The sequence below is a fragment of the Trichoderma citrinoviride genome (assembly GCF_003025115.1).
Source record: "Trichoderma citrinoviride strain TUCIM 6016 unplaced genomic scaffold BBK36scaffold_4, whole genome shotgun sequence".
Taxonomy (NCBI): domain Eukaryota; kingdom Fungi; phylum Ascomycota; class Sordariomycetes; order Hypocreales; family Hypocreaceae; genus Trichoderma; species Trichoderma citrinoviride.
Window position 1 is genome coordinate 109,249 of NW_020194712.1, and position 12,841 is coordinate 122,089.

The following is a 12,841-nucleotide window of genomic DNA, read 5'->3' on the forward strand; positions in this document are numbered from 1 at the left end:
AGGCCTCCCGCATCATAACCTCTGCAGTTTGACGTGGCGGCCTGCTTCTAGAGCAAAATCAAACTCCTGATTGGATTTCATTTTGCCGGTACGTTTTGTGGAAGGTGGCGAATATTTCTCTTGGAGATGCGTCTGGACGATTCACAACCCGTGGTATGCCTTGGTGCTCTTTTCATTGATCTTGCCCCTTGAGCTCCTTACATCTGTTTGCACCTTCATCACCTCGAATAGCCCCAGAATGGCGGAAGCTGCTTCACCGGCATGCAGTGACGTTGCGCTTCGTCTCGGACAGCACCCACGAGCTCCCGACACCACGGCTGATTTCGAACTACAATGGCCTCGCTATCCAGAGAGGTTGCAACCCGTCCTGTCTCAATGCCAGACCAAGGAACAAGTCGATCGCGAGCTGCGCGACGACTATGAGATTCACCGTCGTTCTGCGAACATGACCCTGCATGAGTACCTGGACACCCTGCGGCGGGTGCATGCCGAGGAGCGGTCGAGGTATATCCACGAACTATGTCCCTCCCAAGAAAAGGGTTCGTCGACAGGTATGTTGTGGGTGAGAGATTGCTCAACAGAGAGAAAAAGAGACGTTGATAATGTCGTAGTCGTAGCCGTGGAGTTGAGAGAACCAGACTCGAATGCGCCAGACAACACGACGACGAGGGAGCAATGGCGCCTCAAGATCCTTGGCGACAGCCTTTCGCGAGACCTGCTGGCCATGCAAGAAACCCTCGAGCTGCTGCTCATCGCGAGAAAGAAGCCGGAACAATCATCCAGCAAATGGGATCTATTCCTTCCCAGATTCTGGTTCTGTGTCGGCTTGCTGTGAGTTTTGTTTTTTCCCCCCCTTGCAAACAACGCCTCCCAGTCCCCCCTTCCCAGCTTTTTCCTGAGACAGTTTATCAAATGTAAATGATGATTGAGCCCGTTTTCTGATTTTTTGCTTGAATCAACAACACAAAGAAACCCATTTCTGTGGGTAATGACTCTGTATAGGGGCGCTTACGGGCTTTTGGTGTACGGAGATGCAGCCTGTCCCTTGGGGACGCGGAAGTGGCCCCGGCCAAGGCGGATGGAGAGCCATCAGGAAAGGATCAATGACTTGTACCGGCTTCTTCGCAAGGGCCAAGTGGGTGAGCGGAACCGCAGGGATCTCATGCAATGTGTTCTCGAAGGGTAGATTCGGTTCAAGCCATGCTATCAGTGCACGCAAGAGATCCATCAGGCAAGATGCTGAGTTCTTTGAAAAGGAGCGACGAGAGATGTTGTCGGAGCATGCCGCTACCTGGTTCCGCGTATGTGCCACAGGAGGTAAAAGTATCTGCATAAGGAGTATTGCGTATGTCATCTCCTCTTGATTTCTCTCCATCCATTTCTACTCTATCTGGTATATCTGGCACTTGAATGATCTCAGATCTATTCTGACAGATTCTCCAGGCATCAGTCAGTCTATGTAAGTCAAGGCCATGACGAGTCCGATCTATCCATCCAAATCAGAAATCCTTTTATCAATGGAGATTCACTTGGCAGCAACCTTGGCCTCGGTAACCTCTCGAAGACGCTTCCCAAGCTCCTTATCCACATGCGAAAAGTACTCTATATCAGACAAAGCCATTAGCATCCCAAGCTGCATGAATAAAGGGGGCGTCACATCAAGTCAAAAGACTCACCATAGACCCGACTCCGAATCGTGGCATTCTTAGCCCCCGACAAATGTCCCGCCACATTCCCAATGAAGCGCTCCTGATGGCCCTCTTGCGTGCCCAGCACGCGCCAAAGCGCCTTCGCCTGCTCAAAGTCCTCGGGCCCAATCTCGCTCGTGAAGCTACTCACCTCGCCAACCCACTTCTCGTGCTCCGTGATGGTGCTGCTGACCTTGCCGCCGCCGCCGGCCTTGGCCTTGGCCTTGACGGCAGTGGGCTTGAGCGACGCGTTGACATAGTTGGGGTCGGCGCCGTAGTTGTCGGAAAAGTTCATGAAGCCGTCGCGCTGGAAGGGCGAGTAGACGGGGGCCTTGCTGCGGTTGGTGGGCAGCTGCTGGTAGTTTACGCCGAGGCGGTAGCGCGCGGCGTCGGGGTAGGCGAACATGCGGGCTTGCAGCACTGAGGGGATTTTGTATGAGCAGGGGAAGATCTGGTTTGGATGGCATTGGTGGAAAAGGGGGGGAGGGGGAAAGGGGACATACTGGGGTCGGCTGAGGGGGCGATGCCCGGAACCATGTTGGAGGGCGAAAAGGCAGCCTGCTCAATGTCGGTAAAGTAGTTTTGAGGCTGGACACATTTGATTAGACAACGAATAATACACAGTATAGATGGTTAGAAGAAGGGGAGAAGGGACTCACATTCCGATTCAGCGTCAAAACACCAATCTGGCGCAGCGGATAGTCCTTGTGCGGCCACACCTTGGTCATGTCAAAGATGTTCCACCTGTACGTCTCCGCCTCCTTGGGATCCATGACCTGCACGAAGACGTCCCACTTGGGCAAGTCCCCCCGCTCAATGGCCTCGAAGAGGTCCTGCGTCAAGAAGTCGGGGTTCTCGCCGGCCGTCTTGGTGGCGACGTCGGCGGTGAAGTTCTTGACGCCCGCCTGGGCCTTGATGTGCAGCTTGACGTACTTGAAGCTGCCGTCCTCCTTGGTGAACTTGTACGTGTGGCCGCTGTAGGCGTTGATGTTGCGCAGGGAGGCGGGCGTGCCGCGGTCGTTGAAGAGGTGCATGAGGGCGTGGATGCCTTCGGGGTTGCCGAGGTGGAAGCTGAGGGTGACAACTGCGTTAGATTTGATTTCAACTTGTTGCTTGACGATGAGAACCTACTCCCAGAACTTTGAAGAACACAGTCACGTTAGCAGATTGGTTTTGACAACTTCAGGTATAGGGGGCTACATACCATGTCCGAGTCACTCAGGTTTGTCTGCGGATGGCGCTTGTGAGAACGATTCAACGAGGGGAACTTGATCGGGTCCCGGACGAAAAAGACAGGCTGCCAAAATCCCCGTTAGCAAAAAAATCAAAGCATAAAACACACCTCCCTCATCGTGATATCAAAACGCCTCTCACTCACAATGTTATTGCAGACAAAGTCCTGATTGCCCTCGTCCGTGTAAATCTTCATGCCCCAGCCATGGACGTCCCGCGTGGTGTCGGCAGAGCCTCGCTCAGGCCCGACGGTCGAGATGCGCAGCAGCACGTCGGACTTTTTGCCGACTTTGCTGAGGAAGCTGGCGGACGTGATGTCGGTGCAGTCGTGCGTACATTCGAATTCGCCGTAGGCACTTGTTCAACGAGTTGTTGGCATTGATTCATTTCTGCGTTTACACGGGGGGGGGGGGCGTTGAGGAGGCTTACCCAGCAGCTTTGGCGTGAACAACACTGAAGTGAGGGAACTTCGTGTCAACGATATACTTGCATGGGGGGGGGGTGTGATGCTGTTCGTACCGTTCGGGGATTCTTTCGCGGTTAAAGTGAGCCAGCGTCTCAATCAGCTGGGTGTCTTGAAGGAGCACGAGACCACCTCCCGAACCGTTGCGTAGCTGCACGCTGGTGCTGGGATTGGGGTACGGGCATCCTGGTAGTAACTCATGTCAGTCAAAGAACATGTTGGGTCAGGAGTCCAGGTGTGAAGGGTGGAGGGAGAGGCATACCCTCGGCGCCGGTGTAGAATGAAGCCATGATGCAGGGTAATGGTCTATAGAGAAGTCTATAGAGATGAAGCAAGTAGGGGGTTGGACAGAGGATGATGGTGTAGATGCAACTTGCTTTCTTATGGTGATGGGCTCTGGGAATGACAAGACTGATATAGACGTCCGCATCTCTACTCTCTGTCCGTAGACATTATCTTGCTCTTCAAGTGGTCCCCTCCATGTCTACCCGTTGCATTATCTTGCCCTTCAAGCGATCCACTCCGTCATCAGTCTCCATGCCACACGTACTCTGCATTCATGAAAGAAAACTCCAGAGCCAAAACATCACAGCCTCGCCAAAAATCAAATCAATGACGCCTCCCCGATGCCCGACGCCGAGTTCCATCCGAAACCGTTTCGGGCCAGCTTACAACGGGTGCCCGGCCCGCCCGTCTCTCGGTCGGTCCCCACCCGGACCCGAGGCAACTTCCCAGTCCGGTAATGCACTCCAGTAGAAAGCACAACAGCTGGGAACTTGGCTTTTCTTCTCCATTCTGCCCCCCTTGCTCTGAGCATCGCCCGATGAAGGTGGAGGAGAGGCGGCAACTTCCGCATTTCCTCCAATCAAGGACGTCAAGATGATAACGTGCGAAGTTGCATGATTCTAGAGCGCCGTTCGTTCCGAGAGATCCGTCGTTTCGTGCCTGGTTGCATCAGCCTTATGCAGCGAAGAACCGAGAGAAAATCAATTTCAAAAGTGAATTGAAAAAACGCATTTTGTGGTTGAAAACTTGATCATAGTCCGTATCTGGCTCGGGAGTTCGGTATGCACAAGCTGAGGGCAGCGAGAAAGAAGCCATTCTCCGAGCCAATCGGAAACGCCTCATGCAGCCACTCAACTGGCATTGTGAGAGATGTTGATTGGCTGGCGAAAACTGCCGGCAGAGCTCCACCGACTACGATGCCGAACCGCCGCGGGCCTGACAGGGTTTATGCACCAATCAAAATGCTTGAAATGGAAGCTGGTGACGTAGATTGGGGAATAGCATCTGGGAATAAGTGAAAAAAGGCGGGGCCATCTGTGGCTTGAATGCCGAGATACGGGCGCTTCAGCCTCGTTGTGGAGCAGCCCTTGCATGAGTTCCAGACTGTCTCTGGCCAAGTTCGGCATTCTCTGCTGGAGTTGCTTCAGCCATCGTCACCATCATCGGGATGCGGAGTGGCTAGTGGAAACTCTTTGCCCTTTCGAACATACAGGATGACGCCCGCTCGCATGCGAGATGCCGGAGCCGTGCTGGAGATGCCTCGACACCGATATCCGAGGAGATGATGATGACGACTGAGATTGGAGAGGAGGATGAGGCGTTTGAAAAGATATAAGATGGACGAGATGGACGGGTTTGATTTCGATCATCACTCACAGCATCACAACAATCAGCATCACAGCAATCAGCATCAACTTCAGCATCAGCTCCAGTATCAGCAACATCACAACAATCACAACTTCATAATCAGCATCAACATCCGTCACAAGATCCAACTCATCTCTTTGAGATCAGAAACAACAACACCATAAATAGCAACAACTTCCCTCTACCCAAAGCCGTCTGCAATCTAGCAACAGCTATCTCTTCAACCAACCAAAACCCCATATCAGCCGATCAACCAATCAACCAATTCAACCACCATCAACATGGCCATCACTGTCCCCATCAACACCGGCGACCGCTTCGACTTCATCGTCGTCGGCGGCGGCACTGCCGGAAACACCGTGGCCGGCCGTCTCGCCGAGAACCCCAACGTCCGCATCCTCGTCCTCGAGGCCGGCGTGGCCAATCCGGAGCAGCTCAAGGAGATCATGACGCCGTCCAACGCCATGAACCTGCGCGGCAGCAAGCACGACTGGGCCTACAAGACCACCATCGTCAAGCGCGAAGACTACGAGCGCATCGAGAAGCCCAACACGCGCGGCAAGATCCTCGGCGGCAGCTCCTCGCTCAACTACTTCACCTGGATCCCCGGCTGCAAGCCCACCTTTGACATGTGGGCCGAGTACGGCGGCGACGAGTGGACGTGGGACCCCCTGGTGCCCTACCTGCGCAAGAGCGCCACCTACCACGACGACGAGGGCCTGTACGACCCCGAGCTGGCCAAGATTGGCTCCGGCGGCCCCATTGACATCAGCCACGCCGAGCTGCTGCCTGAGCTGGCGCCCTTCCGCGACGCCCTGACCAAGGCGTGGACGTCCATGGGCGAGCCCCTGACGGAGAACATCTACGACGGCGAGATGCTTGGCCTGTACCACTGCGCCGACTCCATCTACAAGGGCCAGCGCAGCGGCAGCTTCCTGTTCCTCAAGAACAAGCCCAACATCACCGTCCTCACCGAGGTGACGTCCAAGCGGCTCCTGGTCGACTACGCCGACCGCACCTGCAGGGGCGTCACCGTCACCCGCGCCGACGGCACCGAGCTCACCTTTTACGCCGACCGCGAGGTGATTCTCTCGCAGGGCGTGTACGAGAGCCCCAAGCTGCTGATGCTCAGCGGCATCGGCCCGGCGAGGGAGCTGGCCAAGCACAACATCGACTGCATCGTCGACTCGCGCCACGTCGGCCAGAACCTGATTGACCACCCGGCGGTGCCGTTTGTGGTGCGCGTCAAGGACGGGTTCGGCATGGACGACACCGTCCTGCGCAAGACGGCGGCCAACGCGGCGGCCCGGGCCGTCTACGAAAAGGACCACGCGGGCCCGCTCGGCTCCGGCTTCCTCGAGATGGTCGGCTTCCCCCGCATCGACCGGTACCTGGCCAAGGACCCCGTCTACAGCAAGGCGGTGGCGGCCAACGGCGGCAGGGACCCGCTGTGCCCCGACGGCCAGCCTCACTTCGAGCTCGACTTCGTCGCCATGTTCGGCAGCGCCTTCCAGTGGCACTACCCGGTGCCCAAGGCCGGCGCGCACACGACCGTCGTCGTCGACCTGGTGCGGCCCATCTCCAAGCCGGGCGAGGTGACGCTCAACAGCGCCAGCCACCTGGACCAGCCCAACATCAACCTCAACTTCTTCGAGAGCGAGCTCGACATCATCGCCATGCGCGAGGGCATCCGCTTCAGCTACGACCTGCTGACCAAGGGCGAGGGCTTCCGGGACCTCGTCGTGGCCGAGTACCCCTGGGACATGCCGCTCGACGACGACGCCGAGATGAGGCGCGCCGTGCTGGACCGGTGCCAGACGGCCTTCCACCCCTGCGGCACCGCCCGCCTGTCCAAGACGATTGAGCAGGGCGTCGTCGACCCGGCGCTCAAGGTGCACGGCGTCAAGAACCTGCGCGTGATTGACGCCTCCATCATGCCTGTGATTCCGGACTGCCGCATCCAGAACTCGGTGTACATGGTGGGTGAGAAGGGGGCGGATTTGATTAAGGCCGAGCACAAGGATCTGTACTTGATCTAAGGGGAGGAGGAGTTATGCCAGACTGGTTCTGTCTTTGAGGGCGAGTTTATATCTTTGCTTTTGTCTTTAGATGTCAGTTTGCATTCTTTCTCTGTCTTTAGATGCTTGGAGCGAGTTAGAATGCTAGATTAATAGAATGTGATGCTGGAATATCATCTTTACATAAGTGAAGTGACAGCCTGATTTTCAACCTTTACTTCAACAACGTCAACGCATACCCTACAAAGAGACATCAACACAACATCACCGCAACTCACGGACGTTGATCACAAACAAACATCACCGAAACTGCATCCTCAACACCCCATCAAATCCCACACATACATCCCATCGCCAACTGAAACACACACCACTCCACCACTTCCCCCCCTCCATCCACTCAGCATCCCAACCCTCACACCCTCTCCCATCCCATCCCATCACACGCTACCATTCACAACTTTCAGCCGCATCCAAACCACCACCCAATCTTCCTACTAGTAGTATGTAGCACTACCGATCGCAAAATGAAACTTATGCAGGGACAGCACAGCATCTCCACCTGGAATCCTTCATCACTCACTTCCATCCTTTCCGCATTGGTATGTAGAAACCGGGGCAGGAAAGAGAACAAGGAAGATAAAAGAAGCAGACAAAACGGTGTGGGTGCCATTCGATCAAGGCACCTAAGGCAACTCATCCCATGCATCACTATATAAATAGTACCAGTAGTATCGATAAAGTTTCCCATGCAATCTTTCTGCATCTGGCCCCTGATGTTCTATGCTCCGTCGCATGGCCATCACATCACACATCCATCCACCCCGGCAACGCATCACCATCATCAACCACGATCAACAAGGGAACCCTCACACTTCACATCCTCACATATCCACACACACAGATTCCCAAAAAGCCAAGCATCATGCAGATGAAAAGGATCCCCACCAAATCGTCGACAAGGATCCCCCCCTCCTCCCATCCACGCAACCAATCACATCTAGAGGGAAACCCCCCGTCTTTGTTTATAAAAATAAACCAAAGCAGCCAAGCAACGCTCCATTCGAATTCTTTTAGCCGCCGACCCCTTCCATCACAAAAAAGCCCCAGCGAATCACATCTTCTCCCCCGCCATGAACCCTGGAAGCCAACCTCGACAGGGGGGGGGGGGGGGGTCAACATGCGTGATGTGTGTGAATGTGCCCCCAGAAAAAAAAGTTACAAGAAACAAAAGCCAAGAAAGAGAAAGAAAGCAGATTCATTCCTCTCTGCGGACTTGTTTGTTTTTTTGTTGTCGCACGGCATGTGTATGAAGAAAGCATGTAAGGACAGCAGCTGGTTGGTCCAACTTCCATTCAACGATGCCTTCGCCTCTATCCCTGGTCAACCCCCCCTCTTGAAGACCCTACATACTCAGCTCTCATCGTTCAACCAACAACAACAACACACGCCATGTCTCGAGTTTCACAATCCCGTCTGCATGGCGGTGGAAACTCACGATCCCTCCAGGGCTGACGGACGGAACCACCACAAGGGCCCTGCCACATGTTCTCCCATGCATGGAACCTCCTCCTCCCACATGCCCCCATGCTTGCTTGCTGGCCCATATGTAAAAAATGCCGTGGTTCGTACTGTAGACGCAGTTTAGTACAGCTAGCAGCAGACACTAACTCCGTATACGTGCATAGTAATATCCAAACGTGCGCCAGTCTCCCTCTACGCGCCCGGCCCTCGAACTGCATGAGCCGGGGCCTAGCGGCACGCATTCAGTCCCCCTTCCTCGAACAAATCACCACCACCACCGTACCGTCCCAGAGTCAAAAATAACTCTCGAGACGCAGGGGGGAAATGGTTTCCGCTCTCCTGTTCCCACAGATTTGGCTTCTGGGGCCCTTCTTCACGTGTGACGCTGTGGAGAGGGGGGAGGGGAGAAGAAGAAGAAGAAGCCTACATACCCCATCGTCACTTGTTTCCTTTGTCTCTTTTTGCACGTTTCATGTTTATTTTTGGTAGTTTGTCGTATTATGTAGTTGGGAGCAGATTTGTTTTGATATAACTTTCACGCTCTTCCCCGGCTTGTCCGTCTGGCGGGCTCCTCTTTTTTTTTCTTTTCTTTCCTTCTTCTCCACGACGTTCGGTCCCGGACGGCGGCGGCAGTAGCAGAAGCAGAGGTTCAGCAGTATCATCACATTCCTTCACTCCGAGGGCCTCGGAGGACATGATATCACCCAGAGCAACCAGGACGGCCGACGATTCCTCTCCTTTTGCACTCCCTGTCTTATACCATCCGAACTGTCTGTCTGACACCTTCCCGGTCTGTGGCGTATACTCGTCCATGATACCGCAGCCATGGCCCTCAGGGAACGCATCTCGTCCCCCCTCGAGGCCGGCCCCTCCCTCCTCGACGCCCACCACATCGCGCCTCACCTCCTCCCCGTCCTGGAATACACCTCCGGCCGCCTCGCCCGAAAGTCGATCCACCTGACCCTCATCATCGTCAAGCGCGACTACCAGCTGCTCAACTCGTCCGTCCCGTCCCCGCAGCAGCACTTCTGCTCCACGCCCCTCGGGACCCCGGACTCGCCGCCCCCTCTCACCGGCGGCGGCAGCAGCAGCAGCAGCAGCAGCTCCGGCAGCAGCGCCGCCGCCCGGCTCGCGCTTTCGAGCCCCGTCGTCGCGCTCAAGCATCTCATGCGGTCGGCGTCGCAGCACGTCGTGGGCAGCAGTCCGCGGAGCGCTGTTGCCCCGCCTGCATCGTCATATCCCGTGACGGAGCCGGCGTCCAGTCCAAGGTTCCGGTGGCCGCTTTCGCCGGCGTTTCCGTCTTCGCCTCCGCCGATGACGCCGTCGACGACGTCGTCGTTGACTACCACCGACAGCAACGGGTCGGCGACAGCGTCCAACAGCATGGGGCTGCGCTGCTTCCACTCAGGAGACCTGTCCCCGCGGACAGAAAAGATCCTCAAGAGCACCCTCATCAAGGCGGGCAACAAGTTTGGCGTCGGGTAAGGCCCAGGGCATAACTCCCAATCCCCCCCCCTCCTCCTCCCTTCTTGAAATAGAGAAGCAAAGCAAACAGCATGCTGACCATTCTCCAGGAGCGGATGGCTCGTCCCCCTCACAAGCCCCAGCACCCGCGACCTCACCACCCAGCTCTACCACAGCTCCGTCGTCCAAAACGAGGTCCTCTTCTCCTCCGACGGCCTCAACCTCCTCACCCTCGACCGCCTCTACAGCATCAAGAGCGCCCTCTCCAGCTACTCAAAGACAAACTCCCCGCTGCGCCTCGAGGACGCCGTCGACGAGCTGCGCCGCTACGTCCTCGCCAACAACGGCTGCAAGGTCACGCGCGCCGACCTCCTCCGCTCCTACGACTGGCTCGGCGTCAGCGGCTCCGCCATCGGCGACCTCGACCGCATGTATCGCCGCGCATACGGCGGGCCGGAGCTCGTGGGCGGCATCGCCGGGATGCAGCAGACGACGGACAGGAGGCCGCCGAACCCGCCCTTTGCGCTGCATCTGCCGCCCAAGAACCGCTTCGTCGACGAATGGGAGGATGGCAGCCTTAGTCCCTCAAGCACCATTCTAGACGACGGCATCGTCAGGGTCGCCATGACGGCTGTCAAGTTCTCTCGACCGCCCACGCCTCGGAGGATCGGGCCTCCGCTGAAGTTGCAGACCGATTTCTCGCCCAAACCCACATCCCCTGTTGAACCGGACAAGCCAGCCGAGGTGGTGCCAAAGATCGAGGAGCCCGAAGAAGAAGTCCACACGGCACGGCCTGTCGATCGATCCATGGCCGCCATGTGGAACACCCGCTTCACCATCGATCAGATGCTCAGTCCAAACACCAACACGGACTTGCAGCCACACTCGCCTGCAATCGGGCCCATGACGCCTCACGGGTACGACGACATATCGCCAGTGACGCGCGGCGAATGGGGCTTCCTGATGGGCGGCAACGGGCTCAACATAGGGAAAACCGCTGCTGTGGAAACCTTTTGAGCGTCTTCGTCAAGGTGGCGTGGCATACTGATTTCTCCTGGAAAACTTTCTTCTCTTCACATTTTCCTGTTATATACTATAGCTTTCTACTTTCGTTTGGGCACAGCGCGGTGAATCGGCGTTTCTTTCGGAAAATGGGGGGTATTCTGGCGATAACAACTTCGCGCGTAAAGAAGAAAATACATGACGTTTTCAAATCGCTAAAAAAAGGTTGCAATGTCTCCAAAGCATCATTAATAGCCAATGTTCGAGTTGTTGCTGGGACACGCTACCAGCCGTAGCGGCTGGAGGCTTCTCGTCGGTTGCTTCTGCCTTTGGCAAAGCTCTCCTCCAAGGCCTCCCGTTGGTTGGAAACATTCTGGACCAGCTGTCGGAGGCTGTGCTTGCCGCCATGTATGGCACGGACGGGGTTGTGGATTTGCTGGTCGCCGGCAGCCCTGAGCTCTTCGTTGTGTTGGTATTCCTGATCCATGTTGAAGTTGATGAGCTTCTTCGCCGTCTGTCCACTGCCTCCCCGTCCAAACAACTCTCGCCTCGCTGCGGCGGAGAGATTCAAATCATCGGCGACGCTATCCAGTGACTCTGTCGTATTCGATGAGGTCCCTGTCGCTACGGTGGCGGGCATCTGACCGCTGTTCACATGCTGCGAATACTCGTCCAGGCCATTGGCACCCCATGGATCCGTCGCTTCTCCCGTCTCAAAGAGCGGTTCGTATGTACCCCTTCCTTCGGTCGACACTGGTTCAGATGGTTCTTCCACGTGCAACGAGAAGAGCGATGTCTTTTTCGGGGGCGGCGCTGGAGCTGCAGCTGACTCAGGTTCTGTCCCTGTCGCCGACGTCGTCGCTGGTGTCGCGGCTGGTGACTTTGATGTTGATACTGCGGAAGCTACAGTCGCCGTGCTCTTAGTTGTCTTCTTCTTCGTGTTCCGAGCAACCGAGAGGGGCCTAAACATCAATGGCTTCCCCACAAGCTTGACCTCTTCAGCAGGTTTCATCGTGTCCGGTATTGAAGGCTCGGCTGCCCGCTTCGGCGGGGGCAAGCTCAACCCTCCAGGCGCAGCGTTATCTGCACCGTTGGAGGCGCTCGAGGTATCTTCTTCGCGGCTGAAGCCCTTTTCCGCGCTGGTCTTGAGATTGATGCCGGGACGGGCCAGGCTGCCGGAGGGTTTGCTCAGCGTCGCCTTGCCCGTGTTCTTTGGCGGCGGGAGAAACGAGTTGAAGCCGGAAAAGAGACCGCTCCCGCCTGTGCGCGCGCGCTTCGCCGGCGGCCCATCGCCATTTGATGCGCCGTCGTCGTGAGAAGAGGCGACTTGGGGGAGGTTGATGGTGATTTTGCCCGGGTTTGATCTGTCGACGACTTTTTGGAACGCAGGTTTCTTGGGAGGAGCCTTGGTGACGGGCTTGGTCGGCGCGTCAAGTTCGGGTTCTGATTCCGAGTCGGAATAATCGACGAGGCCCATATTGATGGCGGGAAGAATGTAGGAGAGGGTATTTGCTGAGAGTGGCGGCTTGGATACGATGAAAGTTGGGAGTTGAGAGTTGTAGGAGAAAAGTTGGCTGTCCTGAAGAGTGTGACGTTTAGGTGGATCATGTTCAGGGAGAGCTACAGGGGGTTTAGTGCACGTCCAACTGCTGCAGAGCTGCCTCAGTGTACCTGAATCGTAGAAGGAACATCTGGGAACACGTTGAGATAATAGTTGAAGATGCTCCCATTTGAACAATCTCTTCTAATCTGTAATGGATACGCTCCCTTGTCTAACCTTCTCGGGTGAGAGCATC

General features: G+C 56.1%; 5 protein-coding genes across 5 annotated transcripts; 3 read left to right on the plus strand and 2 right to left on the minus strand.

Annotated features, from left to right (window-relative positions):
• Positions 1 to 238: 238 nt before the first annotated feature.
• BBK36DRAFT_1157502 (hypothetical protein) lies at positions 239 to 835 on the plus strand (the record flags this gene model as incomplete). The annotated part of the gene is made up of 2 exons (XM_024894016.1): positions 239 to 551; positions 612 to 835. The coding sequence occupies 2 exons, from the start codon at positions 239 to 241 to the stop codon at positions 833 to 835; spliced, it is 537 nt and encodes a 178-aa protein (XP_024751136.1).
• A 690-nt stretch (positions 836 to 1,525) lies between these two features.
• Positions 1,526 to 3,674, minus strand: BBK36DRAFT_1157503 (catalase-domain-containing protein; the record flags this gene model as incomplete). The annotated part of the gene is made up of 10 exons (XM_024894017.1): positions 1,526 to 1,602; positions 1,677 to 2,108; positions 2,192 to 2,276; positions 2,348 to 2,759; positions 2,820 to 2,827; positions 2,893 to 2,985; positions 3,067 to 3,277; positions 3,351 to 3,374; positions 3,441 to 3,570; positions 3,647 to 3,674. The coding sequence occupies 10 exons, from the start codon at positions 3,672 to 3,674 to the stop codon at positions 1,526 to 1,528; spliced, it is 1,500 nt and encodes a 499-aa protein (XP_024751137.1).
• A 1,643-nt stretch (positions 3,675 to 5,317) lies between these two features.
• On the plus strand, positions 5,318 to 7,203 carry BBK36DRAFT_1134726 (GMC oxidoreductase; the record flags this gene model as incomplete). The annotated part of the gene is made up of 2 exons (XM_024892404.1): positions 5,318 to 7,076; positions 7,182 to 7,203. A coding segment is annotated over one exon (1,759 nt), but the record flags the coding sequence as incomplete, so codon positions are not given.
• A 2,201-nt stretch (positions 7,204 to 9,404) lies between these two features.
• On the plus strand, positions 9,405 to 11,060 carry BBK36DRAFT_1167122 (hypothetical protein; the record flags this gene model as incomplete). Its single annotated transcript, XM_024895006.1, has 2 exons — positions 9,405 to 10,060; positions 10,154 to 11,060. 2 exons carry the CDS (start codon positions 9,405 to 9,407, stop codon positions 11,058 to 11,060), a joined length of 1,563 nt encoding a protein of 520 aa, XP_024751139.1.
• Positions 11,061 to 11,328: 268 nt separating this feature from the next.
• Positions 11,329 to 12,522, minus strand: BBK36DRAFT_1114110 (hypothetical protein; the record flags this gene model as incomplete). The annotated part of the gene is made up of 1 exon (XM_024889987.1): positions 11,329 to 12,522. One exon carries the CDS (start codon positions 12,520 to 12,522, stop codon positions 11,329 to 11,331), a length of 1,194 nt encoding a protein of 397 aa, XP_024751140.1.
• Positions 12,523 to 12,841: the final 319 nt, after the last annotated feature.